The 17,657-nt window shown below is 37.7% G+C and overlaps 2 protein-coding genes across 11 annotated transcripts in view; both read right to left on the bottom strand.

Annotated features, from left to right (window-relative positions):
- Sncaip (synuclein alpha interacting protein) overlaps positions 1-17,657 on the bottom strand; it is a 151,399-nt gene that overhangs the window by 77,415 nt on the left and 56,327 nt on the right. The gene's annotated exons all lie outside the window — the stretch shown is intronic.
- The window catches only part of LOC147826630 (uncharacterized), a 34,330-nt gene continuing 18,362 nt past the window's right edge, over positions 1,690-17,657 (bottom strand). Inside the window, exon 1 of the mRNA XM_087180513.1 lies at positions 1,690-17,657. This exon is cut by the window's right edge and continues 18,362 nt beyond it. Coding sequence (XP_087036639.1) covers positions 3,869-4,840 — 972 coding nt within the window. The 5' untranslated portion in view covers positions 4,841-17,657 and the 3' untranslated portion in view covers positions 1,690-3,868.

Genomic DNA, 17,657 nt, shown 5'->3' with positions numbered 1-17,657 from the left:
TGAAAGCCTGTATATAGATACTGGGCTTACTTTCTTCAATATAAGAGCTCAAAAAAATCATAAACTAAGAACTGGAAAGCTTGGGTGGAATTGTTGTCCCTAGTTGGCTCAGTTGCTTGGCTGGCAAGAAAGTAACTCATTCCAAGTATTGGACTCAGTTTCTTTCACTCTTGATTCAACAGTGGCCAGAAGTATGGCAATTGCTAAATGCCTAGTCTTGAAGCAGAAAAATGATAAAGGCAAGTAATGTCTACTTGAAAGAGGCAACTAAAAGGAGCCAAAAAGAGCACATGGAGTAAGAGTGGGAAGCCACAAGCTGTGCAGATTTTATCGAATTGTTCACTTATGGAATAGAGGGGCCATACAGACTAGATACCACTTACACATGCTCCTTGCCATGATGGGCATATAGTACAAAGGAGAGACAACAAGAAAACAAAGTTTGCTCATATAAGGTGGTACTCGCTAAAATAGATGCACATGAGTCTGAGACAACTTGATGACAAGGGAGATCTCCTCAGATAGGCTAAAAGGGGACAGATGAGGGGGAATGTGAAAGGAATTGCAGGAAGGAGAAGTGCTCCAGGACTGGGGACAGCATGGCCAAGGGCCTGGAGCGAGAATTTTAAAGGAGAAATGGAGAATTTTTGCTTCTAAAAAGGGATGTCGAAGGGTGAGTACCAAAGTGGGGTGATAAATAGGAGTGGCTAGGGCAGTACTTCAAAAGCCTGACTGTAAACAGAATACTAGGTTTTCTGGTATGTTTGAAAAAAATGCAAGTGACTATCTGGCATAAACAGAGATTACAATGTAATATAATGAGCCTGCTATAGCTCTTGGGAAGGCTGCTACATTTCCTTGCTGTCTTGAGAGGAACAGTCAGAAAATTCTATGAAGAAAAATCTATACCAGGATCTACAAGTGGGTACCTTCACATATACTTTCTCTTACTTACCTTGTTTCATAAAGATCCTGGGAGAAAAACATCTTGATAATTTCCATCATTGAGATAAGGAAACCAGGGCTGCAAGAGGTTCTATAATTGCCTCACAGATACACAGCCAGAGACTCAGTCTGATACCTTTCTTATTTCAACTTGCCAAAACTGCAATGTTAAAGCAACACTGCATCTGTGTCATTTTTTGTTTTCAAATCACTTTCAATAAAGTTATTCTGACTTTATTTATATAACTCTGTGAGGAAGGCAGAGGGTATGCATGACTTGTAATTTGCATTCCTATCCTTTCTATCTTATCCATAGCATAACTCAGTTCTCTGCTGGCCAAAGTTTTGTAATATTTAGTAGAGATCCTGACCCCACCAGGAAGTTGAATGAAATAGGGAGGTTAAGGGATGGGAAAAGGGAGTACACCTAAGAGAATTAAAGAAAAATAACTTTGGAGCTGGGCTGGACATGGAGGTGCACACCTGTAATCCCAGCTCTTGGGAGGCTGAGACAGGAGGAATACCATGACTTCGTGGCCAGCCTGGGCTACATAGTGAGTTCAAAGCCAGCCTGAAGTACAGAGGGAGACCCTGCCTCAAAAAACAAAACAAGACAAAAAACAAAAAAAAAGAAAAGAAAAGAAAACAGAATTTAAAAAAGAGAACTAGAATGTTGTTCATTCAGTAAGCATATAATTCTGTGTTGGAGATGAAAATTTATCAATTCTACAAGGACAAACTATGATCTAATGAGGTCCAGGCAGAAAAAAAAATATGAATTTCTAGAAGAAAAAGGAAAGATTTCTAGTACTGGGAAGTAAAGCATGGGCTTAAGCCAACCATGTCCTGGACTGGGTTCTGTAAAATAATCATGGGATGACAATCTAGGAGCTGGGTCCTTAGTTCTGTACTGAAAACTATCCAAATCTAAGTTCCAAACTTTTGGCACACCTGAAGTGGTCATGCTTAATCCTTGATTCTGCAAAGATTCATTTCTACAGTGGATTTATTTGGCAACTATTATTCAAAATGTATGGCACACAGATGGCAATCCTGATTGACATTTCAGTGGGAGGCAGACACTATATTGGCAGATGATGGTGACACAGAAGATGACATCCTGAGTCACTTATCTGGGTTTCATTCTGATCTTTTGTGGGAATTAAACTTTGAAGTAACACTAGATTGTGGTTCTCAAACTTTAGCAAGCCTGAAAATCACCCGGAAGGCTTATTAAAATAGATTTCTGGGTTAAACCCAGAATTACTGATTCAATAGGCCTGAGGCAAGGCCTGAGAATCTGCGTTTCTAACAAGTTCCCAGATAATCCTGGTTATTCTGTTCTCAGAATCACACTTGAGAAGTGCTAGTGAAGATCAGTGGGTATTCCCAGCTCTGGCTACATCTGCACCGAATCAGAAGATGGTTACCTCTTCCCCACATCCTCCCTCCCCGCAGATGTTAACTTCATTATGCCTAGCACCCTTCTGACTAAACTGCCTCAGTGGACTCAAGTAAGCATTTCCCATGAAGACCACCCAGAAATCTCAGAAGGCCTTAAGTCTGTCTTTAAAGAAAGGGACAACAAGGGACAGACATTGGCCTACAATCCTACAAAATTGGAGCTTTGGTTACTTTTAAATTTCCTCTCTCTGGGCTGGGGATTTAGCTCAGTGGTTCCACCGCCTGCTTTGCAAGCGCAAGGTCCTGAGTTCAATTCCTGGCACCAAATAAAAAAGAACAAAAAATAAAAAATAAATTTCCTCTCTCTACAGCACTTCATGGCAACAAAGATGTTCTAAGTTTCTTCTGTAAATGAGATCCAGATTTATTATATTCAGCACAGCCTTTTTAGAGTAGTAATCTCAATTTCAAGATATTCATTCACTAGAATCACGATATAACAAATTTCAGTCTATTAACACAGAAGGAAAATGAAAAAGTATAAGAATCTAACAAAAATAAACTTAAAATTCAATGCTTACAAAAACGTACACATTGATATTTAAAATTATTACTCACTGTATTCAAATCAGTCCAAATGGCTACTCTAGCTAACTGTGAAAAATAAGAAGCTGGCCGTGTACTTTTAATTAGAATTATAACATACTTGTTTTATTGAATCCAAGTACAGAAACCAAATTATTATGAAAGATTAACAATTTTTAAATATACCAATTTAATAACCAAATAAATTATCATTAAAATAAATGTTCTTTTTCCTGAGGAAAATAGTGTGATATATATTTTGATGATTAAACAAGAATAGACTACATGTCTGTAGCAACCAAATATTTGCATGTCTATATCGAGTAAGACTTAACAAGCAGTAATTCTTTAATCTAATGATTTTATCTAGCCCTAATTAACAAAGACACTTAAGGTGAGGATAGCGAATAAAATTTGCTTCTAGCTTAGATGAGGAGCTAGGATTAAAAGTAAAAAAACTGAAAACTGCACACCTACCAAATGTACTTCCAATATGTGTGGAAGCATTTCAAGGAAAACATAAGATGAGAACACAAGATTACTCAGGAGTATCTTTAGGAATTCATCTGGAAGTGTTGTCCTTAGTTTCAACAATGTTGTTTTTTTACACAAATTGCACAGAGAAAATACTTAATACAGTGTTTATGTTGCACTCATTTCCAGACAGCGATTATTGCTGAGTTACTTTACAATTTTTACACTAGAAATCTTGGCTTTATCTTAAATAGCAAATGTTGTAATGACAATTTTTCTTCACTTTACAGTAACTTAGTGTTTTTATGTCTTCTTAGTTTGCCTCAGAAGTCTGTTTTGGAGAGCAATCAATTTTCTAGTGGTCTTTTCAGAAATCCTGTTGATAAGGGCTATGAAACCTTAAGTGTGTCCTCTAGCTATAGGGTCTGTTTTCCACAGATTTAAGTTAAGTTCATTGCCATTAAGCATATGGAGAAAGAATGATATTTGTAGGCTGTGGTGTGGATTTTTCCTCTTTGGCACCACAGAACGACACCAACTTCACTTTGTAATTAACCAGCATAAGCAGGAAAGGACTGAGAGCAGAGAAGCCCGAAGAGAGGGCTGTGAGAATAGCTGGAATGAAGACATATGCTGCCAAGTCGTTCAAGAAACAGACTAAGATAAAGTGAGAAATCCAAAGTGGAGTGATCAGCAACATTAATAAAATACTGAACTTGGCTCCTCTAAGGATTTCAATTTCTGAATCATCATCTCCAATCCAGATGTCACCATATGTCATCTTCTTTTTTGCTGAAAGGAGGAAAGACATCCAAAAACAGACAAAGACTAAGATGGCTAAAGGAAGAATATCAATCAGAACTAAAAATATTTTCCCATAGTAAAACTCTACCTGCTTGTTTCCAAAGCCAATTAAGCAATCCATGTAAATCCTCTTCGTAGACAAGGAGTCTGTATCATTTCCTGCATTCAGGTTTTCTGGTTTTCTAGTATAAATTAAAACTGGTATGTACACAGCCACACCAGCCACCCAAAGTGCAGAGATCCCCTTCAAGGAATGTTTCTGTTGGTCCAAGTTCGAAGCATCACTCAAGGGGTAGACAATATGGTACAGTTTCAGATGGAAGAACACTGCAAAGTGTAACATGAACCAGATGGCCAGCGAAGTTGTCAGGGCTGCCATGAAGTGCAGAACTTTGCAGGTGACTGAATCCAACATGATACCAGAAGAATAAACAATTTTCATGACATTTACCACCAAGTTCTTAATAAGGTGGACAAACACAAGACTGAAAATTAGAAAAAACGATGTCTGTAAACGTCCAGTGATACACTTCCTTGTAGAATAAAACAAACATACATTTCCTATAAAGCTCAGAAGGATTAGAATGGCACAGGTGATGATCTCAAGCAGGTCTGCAGAGAGCTTCATGGTAAACACCAAATCGATGTCTCAAATATCTTTTCCTCTTCAGTTTAAGTCATGAGGCTTTCAGAAAAATTTAAAAAGTCTTTAGTGAGAAGAACTGTTTATTTTTTTTAATCTACTATGTTGACAAAATCATCAACTGGTATCACCCTTAGAGTTCCAAGACGGTCTGCAACAGAATTCTGCTTGCTATGGTGATTAGCTGCTGAAAACAGGACTGCTTCCCAAGAGAATTCTGTTTTATCATCTCCAGGGACTTCACTATGATGAGAAAGTTCTAGGTATCATTGTTTAATTACAAGTTCTCAGAAGTGTATTTATACTACTGTAGTACAATTTCCTAGATGCAATATGATAATAGTTTTCAACAACCACTGGGGTACAGTAGGGGAAAATAAATTAAATCTACAACATCAGAGGAAAGGTGCCCAGAGACTGAACACACTTTACTCAGATTGTGGAAAAAATGTTAAGAAAGTAAGGGGATATCTGAATAACAATGAAGACTTCAAAATTTAAAAACATCAAAATAAGAATGAGGATAACAACATGACAGGTAGTTTTCTGGTTCCCCTACCACTTTTCTGAAGCAAGAATACTATTACCTGTTCTGAAGAACTCTTGGAATTGTTAGGAACACAAAAGAAGGTGAAAGAAAATACTTGTGAATAAAGTAGGGATGGGAATAAAGAGGAGGACAAGGAAAAATGGAGGGAAAGGATACAGAAGGGAAAGGAGGAGGGTGGGAAGAAAGGAAAGAAGACCCTTTTACAAATGTGCATTATGTCCATGAGCTAATCTCTAAGTTGTTGGTTAAAGAAACATTTAATAATTGGGAAGTGGTTGTGGAGTCTTTCCCTTCCAGAGCACAAGAATCTTAGAAAAGATTTCCTTCTTAAGTAAGGTTAGAGAATATACAGAAAGGGGCAAAGAGATGGCAGAGAGATGAAACGCATTGCTCGGGTAATTTGGCATTAACTAATTTTCTGGACCGAATCCTGTTTCCCTGGTATATCACAATGACAAACCACAGTCATGCATTGCTTAACAATGGGCATATGTTCTAAGAAATGCTTTGTTATGTGATTTTCTCATTGTATGAACATCACGGAGTGTATTTATACAACTATGATGGCTAGGGCATCACTAGGTAATATAATCTTAGGTGACCACTGCTTTCCCTCTACTGCATTTGCATGTAAGTTCTGGTGTCAATCCTTCTACTGTCAAAACAGATGCATAACTTGATCCACTGGTGTAGTGGAGTTTTTCCTTGTACTAACTCATCTCCTCCTAACTCTGTGTTCAGTGACTTCATGTTGAGAGCTTGCAATTGGCTATAATTTAAGAATTTATACCATGGAAACTGGAAAATACTCCAAATCAAGGCTTTATAGAGGAAAGATATTTTCTAAGCACACTGATCTAACCAAAAAGTACAAATTAGAATGTTAAGAAATTAGCTGATACTTTTTCCCCATTAAGTTTATTGGTACATTTTCAATATAAAATACAGTTACATTCATCATTGTGATCTTGTACCATTACATGGGTACCTTGGTTCTTATTTTTTTTCCCCTTCCCTTGCCCTCCCTTCACCCCCTCCACCCTTCCCTATTTGCAAAGACCTTGTTTCCAGTTTTCTCCTTTTCTCATATTTTTTCTTTTCCCTTTTTTCCTTTCCCCTCCCCCTCCCACTTCCCCTGCTCCTTTAGACCTTTTCTTCCTGTTACACAATATCAATTATACATTTTTAAAACTACAATATCAAGATCTAGGAGACATTACTACAGATTTTACAGAATTTAAAAGGATATAGAAAGCATATTACAAAAATCTTTTTTGAAGTAAATTTGACAACTTCTAAGAAGTACCTTGGAAGACAAATTAATGAAACTAACTCTGGAGGAAATATAAAATTTGAATAGCACCTATTAAAGAAAATATATTCCTAGCTTGAAAACCTACCTATATGACCACAGCAGGCTCATACACATTTTAACTAATAAGTTATATCAAACAATTAAAGCAGAAAAAATAAGGAGCACTTCTCCCCTCATTTTAGGAAATCAACATTGTGCTAATCCTAAAACTGGATAAAGATAATAGAAGAAAAAAGTATGAACATAGATAGAATTTTGTTTCACAAAACAAACTATTAGAAGTCAGATCTGGCAGGATGTAGAAAGTGGTTTTGTTGTAGGGATGGCAGTGTTGGTTCAGCATTGGAAGATCCACCCCCAAAAGTCTTCATTTTAACAGAGGAAAGGAAAAAGCCATGTGATCCTGTCAGTAGTTGGAGAAAAAGTATTGGACTAAATTCTACAGCTGTTCATGGTAAAAGTTATCAGGAGACTAGAAGTAGAACAGAACCTTCTCAGCAGATTAAAGACACCTACTCCATACTTCCAGCGAGAACTCTTTATATGAATGGAGAAGATACAATGCTTTCTCCTTAAGGTGGGGAACAAGGGCAGATATGCTTACTCTTTATCTGTCCATTGAACTTTGAAACCTAGGCCCCACCAAAATAGTCTGGCAATAAAATGACACAATTAGGAGAGGAATGCAAGGTAGAAGCAAAATCTTTATATGTAAATGAAATGATCGTCTACAGAGAAAATACTAAGAAATCTCTAGGAGCCCCTAGAACTTGTATTTAAATTTAGTAGGATTAGAAAACACAAGGTATATATAAAAATTCAGGTCTGTGTATACTTGCTAAAAATGAAGAATTGGGTATTGAAATTTAAAAGCTTTGTAGGAGTACAAAGGACCTAGAAAAGTTAAAAAAACAAACAAACAAAAAAACAGTGTTGGAAGACGTTTAGTGCCTAATTTTAAGACTTCTTCTAAAGCTACAGTAATCAAGGCAGTGTTGGTGTAAGGAATGACATATAGATCACTGGAATAAAACAGAGAATCTAGAAATAGAACCACACATGTATGGTCCACTGAGTTTTAATCCCAGGAAACCCAGCAGAATGAATCCATTGGGCGTGACAAATTAAACGCAAAGGGGGAGAATCCAACAAAAAGACAAAGTCATGACAAGGCTTTTAAAACTTTTAACTTCATCTCCCTAGTGAGGGTATAATTCAATCTTGTTATTGTACTGATTAGAATTTTTCTGATTCTAGAGTTGCACACCTTTCTTTGTGCTATACTGGCTATTTATCATCTTATGTCTACTTTTTAATTGGGTTGTCTATTAATGAGCTCTAAGAATTCTTTATATATTCTGGTCAAAGGTTATATGCATTGTAAATATGGTCTGTTTTAAGGACTACTTTTCATTTTAATGATGTCATTTAAAGTTCTAAATTTTGATGGAATCTCATTTATCAATTTGTTTCTTTTATACATCATGTCTTTTGTATCCTAGGTAGTTCTTGCCTACCCTGAATTCATAAACATTTTCCCTTATAATTTCTTCTTAAAGTTTTATCCTTTTAGGCTTTCATATTTAGGTTCATAGATCCCTTCAAGTTATTTTCATGTATGGAAATAAAGGGTTGAGGTTAATTTTTTATATATGGATACCAGGTGTTCTAGTGCCGTTTGCTGAAAACACTATCTCTTCCTCGGCTCTTGAATTGAGTTTATTTTCTATAAAATTAGCTGATATTTTATCTACATAATAAGGTCGGTATTTGACATCTGCTAACACTTTTAGTGTGCTATAATAAGAGGTTTATGAATGTGAACAGGTAGTTAAATCTGGGCCCTACAACCCCACTGTGGAGCAAAGTGGAAATTGGGGGCTGATATCTTCCTATTAATCCACTTTTCCTTAATTGGATAATTCTTAGAGAGGTAACTAACTCAGAGTCCCTACATATCACATTTGTCTTTCCTTAGAAACATCCAGTCGGTGTCAATTACAATCAGTCAGGTAGGCACCTGTGTTTCTAGTGATAATAATGATAAAAAGTGGCTATGATTTATTTAACACCAACTTGAGTCAGACATTGTGTTGGTATTTTGCTCCCATATTTAATATGATGTAATTCACATAATAGAAGATCAGAGAGTGAACTGTTCAAAGCTAATGACTAACAAGAATCAAAACTACATTATGACTGATTATCCTTTTTTTTTTGTCATTACATCTCCCCTGATGATTCACAATAGAGTCTATAAATAATCTTGTTTTGAGAAGAGTTTCCTTGAGTTTATAATACAGTAAGTCTCCGACTTAACGAACATTCGAGTTTGGAACTTTCACAGGTGTACTGTGTAAGACTCACTTTGTCAGCTCATGTACAAATACGACTTACAAATAATTCTCCCAGAATGGATTTTGTTCACAAGTCAGGGATTTACTGTATAGAAGTCATGGAGATTTTTGAATAGCAATTAGTCTTTTTCCTTTTCTTTCAATAAATAGGAGTATTTACTTCTGTCCCTCATGGAGACCTCTAAGCATTTGGCTTGCGAACTGAGGATGCCTTACCTGAAATGGAAAAAGGCTACATTTGACAGCAATAAGTCCTCTATACTGGCAGCATTTAAACACAGGTACAATGACTACCTGGGGCAAACTTATAGAGCAGTGAACAACCCTAATTGATAGGCAACATAAGGCCTACTGTATTAGCCCAATTCTATTGCTATAATGAAACGCTTGTCACTGGTTAAGGTATAAATAAATTAGGCTTATTTAGTTCAGAGTTTTGGAGGCTTAAAGTCCATGGTCAGGCTTCTCAATTTCTTTGGCCTTTGCTAAGGGCTGCTTGGCTGTGTTATGGCAGATAGCATTATGGCAGATATGTATGTGAGAGGCAAAGAGGACATGGTGGCCACACTAAGGACCTATTCTGAATACATGAATTGCTGGGAGACATTATTCATACTAAACCCAAACCATGGCATTCAGTCCCTGGTCTTCAAGGTTCATGTCCATCTCACAATGCAAAAGGCCTTCATTCCCTGTCCAGTAGTCCCAAAGTTTTAGTTCATTCTAGCCTCGCTCAAAAGTCCAAGTCTAAAGTTTCACATAAAATTCAAGGAAATCCACTCCAGGTGTGAGCTTGTAAAATCAAAAACAAGTTATATCCAAAAATACAATGGCCAGACAAGCACAAAGTAAACATTCCTAGACATATGTCTAAAGAAAGGGGTCACAGGTCTCCTGCAAGAACAAAATCCACCAGGGTAGATACTAAATCTTAAAGACCCAAGTTTGACACTTTGTGAATATGCAGGGGTTACCCCAGGGTCTCAGGGGCCTTGCCCCACAGCTTTGCTGCTCACCAGCCCAGTTGGTTGCTCTCGTGGGAATCAAACTGTCAGGCTGGCTTTGCACACAGCTGGTTGCACTACCCTTCTGGGATTCCTGCTGTGGCTCCCTTTCCACAGCTCCCCTAGGCATTTTTTCCATGGAGAGTCTCTGCACTGGCTCCACCTCTGCGGAAGGCCTCTGCCTGGCTTCCCAGACTTTCCTTTGAAATCTCAGTGGAAGCTGCTATGACACTGAAACTCTTGCGTTCTGTGTACCTGCAATACCAGTGCCATATGAACACACCAAAGTGTGCTGCAAGCATGAGCTGTATTTGAGTGTACCTGAACTATAGCTGCAGTCACAGAGTATGTCACCATAGGGTAAGGAACAGGACCTCATGGAGGACCTGGGCAGCAAGCCCATGACGAGTACATCACAGTTCTGTGAATCTTTGTGTCCAAGGGTATGACATGATGATGAGAAAGGCAGCCTCAAAGCTTTCTGAGATACTCTTAAAGTCTCTTCCAAGTTACCACATGGCTCCCTTTTTTCCATGACAATCTCTTCTGCAAGCTGGGATATACCCTTGTTTCATTCTTCTGAACATGTTTTCTCTCTTCCTGTCCAGACTATGAATTTTCCTTTTGCTCCCAAATCTCACTGTAAATCTGACTAAAACAGCAAATGATACCATGCCATAGAGTGAGTGTTTTACTGTTCAGAAATTTCTTCCATTAAATATCCTGGGTCATTACTCTTAAATTTGACCTTCCACAAAGCTCTAGGTCAGTGATGGTGAACTTTTTAGGGCTTTCAATGATAACATGCGCCATAGGTTCACCACTACTGCTCTGGGTCACAGATACCAGTTCCCTCAATGGCATCACAAGGATGACCTTTACTCCAATATCCAATAGAACCCCCACTTCCTTCTGAGAATAGCTCCCTAGCCATCTGCCTTCTCAGGCCTCACACTTTACATATGGCATTCTAGGTTTTTTCTAGTCCACTCTTCCAAACTTTTCCAACCTCTGCCTGTTACTCAGTTCTAAAGCCACTTCCTCATATTCAAGTACATTTATAACAATGACCCCTTTTGGTTGTATCAGTTTTCTGTATTAGTCCATTTTCCATTGCTACCACAAAATACCCAAGACTTGTTACTTTTTAATGAAAAGAGGTTTTTGGAGGCTTGAGGGCATGGCACCATCAACTTCTGAGCTCTGGTGAGGACCTCATGGAAGATGGCATCACAATGGCAAGAGTACCAACTAAAGGAAGAGACCACACAGTGAGACAGGCATCCAGAGAGAAAGAGTGAGGTCTCTCTTTATGACAACATTTTCAAGGGAATTAATCAGGGAAGTATAAGAACTACATTAATTCCTTCTGAGGGCAGCACTCCCAACTTCCTTTCACGAAGTTCCATTCTTTAATGGTTCTACAATGTCTCAACATCATCCTGTGGAGTAAGCTTCCAGTATGTGAACCTTTGGTGGATATACTTAAACCCTATCAAATCATAGCAACTACCTTCATTTGAGATTTCATTTTGGGATAATTAGGAAATCATCTATATGGTGCAACTTCTTAAATATGCTCAAGTAGCCATAATTATGGGAAACAGCACTGAATTTTGGAGGTTAACTGTAAAAACATGTTTTGCTGGGCATGGTGGCTCAAACTTATAATCCCAGCACTTGGAATGCTGAGGCAAGAGGACTGCCCTGAGTTCGAGGCTAGCCTGGTATGCTACATAGTGAGTTCAAGACCAGCCTGAACTACATAGACCCTATCTCAAAACAGCATCACCAGCAACAAAAAATGGTTTGCAAAACCAAAAACAAGCTTATGTTAACATTTAATTTTCAAAGGATTATCAAGCATATAATAAATACACTGTTGCCAGAATGCTAGACATATCCACCATCATTTTCCCTTCAGGTTATTTCTACACTAGCAAAACAACATATATTAAAGTATCAAGGAAATGAAATTAAGTTCTGTGAATATTTGCTTGTCAGATGAGGACTTCCTTTGTTAACTATGAGACAGTACAATAAAGAATTGTTTCCTAAGAACTTACTATGTCCCCAGCATGGCCTCAACTTTAAATGTGATACATAAGAATGAATGTAAGTCATTGTTCCTAACTTCTAGAGGTATATAGTCTAGACATAAGAACACACTAATGTATTACATATATTTTATATTGCATTCTGTAGATACATTTAAAATATAGAATTTCTGTATTTTAATATTTATTTGTAATCAATAAAAAGTGGATAATTCAATGTAATAAGCCACATAGTTTTAAGGACAAGAATAAAATGTGTAGGGAAAAGATTTCCAGTTCAAAAAAAGATATCTGAAACCTAGAGAAGGTAAGCCATTTGCCCTAACCAGCGGGAACCTGTGATGTTAAGTTCCAGGCCACATGCTTTCAATGCTGATTCTGAGAGAAATGGAAGGAAAAAAGCAAACCTGACTGAGTTGTGAGGCAGAGGGGCTGAGAAAGCTGATGCCAACCCCAAAGATCTGCACGGCCATATTGAGGAGCTCCTGAAGCAGGACGCTTGTTTTTCAGAGGCCCACACATCATCCAGAACCAAGCAGGCCCAGGAAGCAATGCTGCATCCTCCATCAAGGAAGGTAACTACAATGTGGACACTTCAAGGGGGAATGAAAAAATCCTCCTCTGAAAACCAAACATTGGCCCTGCCAATCCAACTTCACTGAGTGAGGTCACCTGAGAACTGAGGAGTTCAAAGGTTCTCTATAGCTTCCATTTACTTTGGCATAAGATTTAACAGAAAGAGAACTAAAGGAGAATTTATAAGGCCCAGGCTACTTTCCAAATCTCAAACTGCTAAAAGTTATTTAGAATTTACTTTAGCTCACAATCACATGTAAAGTGGTTCAGATGTAAAGGCTTCCTGTGTGGCTTAAGGCAGTTTAGATTTCCTCAAATGCATATGTACAGTTCTAATATTAAAGATTTCAATTCAAATCTCAAAGTACCTTAGACTCCTCTTGATTAGAGGCTGCTGTTACTTAATGTGGTGGATTGGGAGGAGGAGACAAAAAAACACACTGCCTTCATTTGGGCATTATGTTCACACAGTAGCACTAAAATAATAAACTCCATAGCCCGAAGGAAGGGCACTTACTCCTTTAAATTGAATATGTAATATAAATAAATATCTTTTATGAAGAGATGCCTGAAACTTGATTCTAAGTCAAATCCATAGGAGGACATTGATTTTCTTTTTTTTTTTTTTTGGAACGGGGATCGAACTCAGGTGCTTGTGCTTGCGCAGCAGGTGGTGAAACCACTGAGCTAAATCCCCAGCCCAGCATTGATTTATTTTAATGCAGATCAGGATGGAGCATGCAGGGGAGGGCTTGCTTCTTGAGAACAGAACTGGTCTACCACCCAAGATAATTCACTGACTCACAGGAAGATGCTACTAGGAATTGATTTGTTCATTGGCCAGGAGCAAATTAATATTTCCATTTTTATATAGAACCAAATGGAAAAAAATAACCAAATCTTTGACTTTGTAATCAATGACTGCCTAAAGCTATTTTCAATCCTCCCAGAGACAGTGATTTTGTGACCAGTCAGGGCAGAACTTAAAACCCCTAGCCCCAAATTAGAAGTGAATGAAGAAGAACTTCAGGCTGGCAAGGACCAGAGCAATTAAATGGCAATTGCCTTTTAGATATACTAATGTTGCTAATTATATTACTGTCCTAAGTACTTGGAAATGTGGATAAGAGCTCCAGGTCACTCTGGTGGGAGAAGGGAGTTAAGATTTATTAAGCCTGGCACTGAGCTGCATCCTTCACATACATTACTTCCTAAAATCCTATGAGGTATTATTAAGGTTCAGTAAGGCTGAATAACTCGATCAGTTCCAGTTGATTAGAGAATGAGTCAGGAGTCCTATCAGATTTGTATGACTCCAAAAAGCTGTGGGCTTGCAAGGCCTTGAGTGGATATAGAAAGAAATTTGTGACTTCTAGATACACTAGATTCAATAACTGGAAGAAACTAGTAGCACAGAAAGATAAGAGAATTTGAGAATTTAGTCACGAAGAAAATGTCTGTACATACGAGGACTTCAGAAGTGCTTTTTCTTGTGTGTGGAAAGAAAGAGATCCAGAGAAGAAATCTTTGTGGGCAGAATCTGAGCAGCCTTAGATCAGAACATGGGAGCTAGGAGTGGAGAAGCTTCCACCATAAGCAGATGGATTCTCCGGTATTCATGGGAACCATTTACTACCTTGGACACTGCAGGTGTTGTGAAGAAGGCCCCAGACTGCTGGAGGCTGAAAAGTCTGGTGAACTGGAAGGAAAGTGGAGGGGGCACTGCCTATACATCTGACATTTTCCATGATCATTCTGTTCATTATTATCTAGTGAAATGTAGACATTCTCCAGTTCCCCCTCCCCAGTAAATCTGATTCTGAACTGGGTAACTACTATACATTCCTATGAGTTCTCTAACTTCAAACATTGCATCTCTACTACTGACAAGCCTTAAATTTCCCCTTTTAATCCACTATAATTATCTTCAATTCAGTACTGTAGTTCTCTGAATAGTTCTGAGCTCTACAGAGGAAAAATGTGGCTCTTCACTCGTTTTCCATTTGCTCTTTTCCTGGGATCAGAAAACACTCAGATTCATAAATCTCCAATGTACTCCATGTGGTGAGCCACAATGAATCTTCATAGTTCTAGTTCTTTGTAGCTCAGTGGGCAACATCATCCACACACATCTGGAACTCTTGTCAGACTTCTACTCTAACACCCACACTTCACAGGCATCTAAGTGACAGGGACTCAGTGTCCTCACCTATAAGAGATGTACTCTGAGTACTGAGAAGGAAAGTGAGAAAATGTAAACAAAGCCTAGAATAGTGACTGAAACAAACTGCTCACTAGATGTTACTGTTTTCATTACTATTCTCTTTTGATTATAATATTTAGATGAGTAAAAGTACTCAGTACATCCATGTCAATGATCATTAGGAAATCAGGACCCTGCGGCTGGAATTTCAAACACTTGCACAGATCATTATTTCATAGTTATTACTAGCCACTTTTTCTAAACAAATGTTTTTCTCTAAATTTTTTATTTAATCAGTTTTATAGATAGTTAAATGTTGATTGTGCTGATATAGGACATGAATGATTCTTCTTCCCTTTTCTATACTTAGGCTGTCACCAGGACCTGATGATGTGGAAGTAGAGGATAAAAATGATGGTGATAGGGCCAGGGATTTAGCTCAGTGGTTCTGCCACCTGCCTCACAAATGCAAGGTCCCGAGTTTGATCCCCGGTACCAAAAAAAAAAAAATGATGGTGATGGAAAAGCTATTTTGGAAAGCCCAGGGGTCAGAATGAATAAACACCCTGAAAACGATCACCTTGGGGACCTTAAGGACAGGACACCGCTCTTCATGAGGGAATGACAATAATTCCACACAGGGAGTCCTTGTTAGCCAACTCCCTACAGTTTTAAGGATGCACAGGGATATAAAAGTCATAACATAAAAATATTCATGAACTGTTTGTTTTAACAAAGCCCCCCCCCCATTCCTGCTTACAACAGCATGTGTCTGTATCCATTAAATCAGCATCTTTGGAATTTCACTAGTGTGGGAGATTTTGAACCCTCTTTAACACAACACAAATAAAATCCAAGCAGGTTGGAAGTGGAACTGCAAAGTTTGCAAAAGATGTAGGATTGATGAAGTCAGAGAAAGTGATATTGAATAACTGAAAAACATATTAGGCCACTGGAAAAGATGGAACAGTTAATTTCATAAAGATATCAATAAAGATACTGGTGTGACAGATGCTTTACAAGAGAATGATCTGACTATCAAAAGGAATAAAAAGACTACTTTGTGTTAGTTGATCAAGCCCCCCCAAATTTTGAAAATTGATTCCTTATGTACTGCAAAGTCAAACACAAAAGGAAGGGTGTCATATAATATGATGGTATAACTTTGTAAAAGAATTGTTTGCCAATTCATTCCAAAGATGTGACCTATTTTTTTTTTTTGTACTGGGGATCAAACCCAGGACCTCGCGATTGACAGTCAGGCACTATATCACTGAGCTAAATCCCCAGCTCCTGACCTAAATTTTTTTAAGCATAAATATTACTGGACTTATTTTCATAATTTCAGTTTGGTTTTTAAAGACAAATTCCAATTATGTAATTTATTTATTTGTATTTTTATTTGTTTTTAAATATTTATTAGGAAAAGATGGTTCCAAGTTTTCCTAGCTTCATTTTTTAAGTGGTCTTTTTTCTTCTCCTGAATATTCATCGATAAAAAGGATTTCTGGTACATATAATCATACTTTTTCTCATAGAGTATGTTTAGATACATTATAAAGTAAAACCTAAGTGCTAACTGAATGTAGTCCAGAAAACCAAAGTTCTCCTCTTTTCCAAGTTGAGTTACAGCTAGAGACATTACCGCTTTTTGAGCAATTACCATGTGGCAAGTAGTTTGTATGCCCAACTTCTAAAACTTACAACTCTGAAAAGTTGGTATAGTTAATGCTAATTTTAGACATAAGAAAATGGGGACACGGATTAAGCAATATTCATTTATTCACAGAGCAAGCAACTGATGGAGAAATGATTACAATCGACATCAAAGCAGGGTCTAATGACACCTTATGCTGACAATGCAGTACATGTGGTCCCAGACACTGGAGCTGGTGGGAAGCTGTAGGTTCGGCTCAGTTGCTAATACCACCCTGTTCATCACCAGCCTCCATAAGAAAGCAATGGAAATGCAGTTTCTCAGGCAGACTTTGCACCCTGACAGGAAGAGAAGATCCCAGCTCCAATGCGGTTCCATGCATTCACTTGAACTGTTGCTGCTATAGACATGAGAAGTGTTTGTAAGCATTTCTACATGTTTTCTTGTTGTGGACACTATTTTTTAGCAGAAAGGCTGACCATGTTACTAGACATTTAGGTCTCAATGTGCCAAATACAATTCTGATATCAAAATGTTCATAAAATCCAAGAAAGAGTGGTGGGAAAGTGGTTTCAGATGCTCCCTGGAACAATGTTTTCCTGCTTCTTCATGAAAGAGTACAGATAATCATCTCTGACTGCATAAAGGAGTTCTTAAAAATCCAGCAGATTCTCTGGGTTGTAATATTTCTGAACACAGGAATCTTGTACATGAGAGCTTCCTTTTGGGCAGCTGAAGGCAGTATTATTTATGGCTAGCAACACATGTTAGAGAACAAAATCTCTATCTTCAAGACTCCTGGGCTGCTTATCGCTCAGCTTTTAAAGACATATTATACCTCACCTTTGCCAATTAAAAATAAAACTAATATGACTTTCCACTAATGCCTATTATATTTCTCTCATAGTATCTTATTAAAGTATTCACTAATTCATCAAGCTTTCTGGAGAAAGGCATAATGAATCTGTAAATTATATTTTATTGCAGATCTAAAAATTTTGTTTCTCAGGGCAGCAAGACATTAGATATGAAATCTACATAAAAAACTAAATGTTTTGATATTTTAGTAGCTCAAACCAATAA

Source organism: Heterocephalus glaber, unplaced genomic scaffold (genome assembly GCF_053883595.1).
Source record: "Heterocephalus glaber isolate CG9 unplaced genomic scaffold, H.glaber_assembly_v1.0 deba00001463, whole genome shotgun sequence".
Taxonomy (NCBI): domain Eukaryota; kingdom Metazoa; phylum Chordata; class Mammalia; order Rodentia; family Bathyergidae; genus Heterocephalus; species Heterocephalus glaber.
The sequence above is the reverse complement of the archived record's forward strand: the minus strand, read 5'-3'. Positions and strand labels throughout refer to the sequence as shown.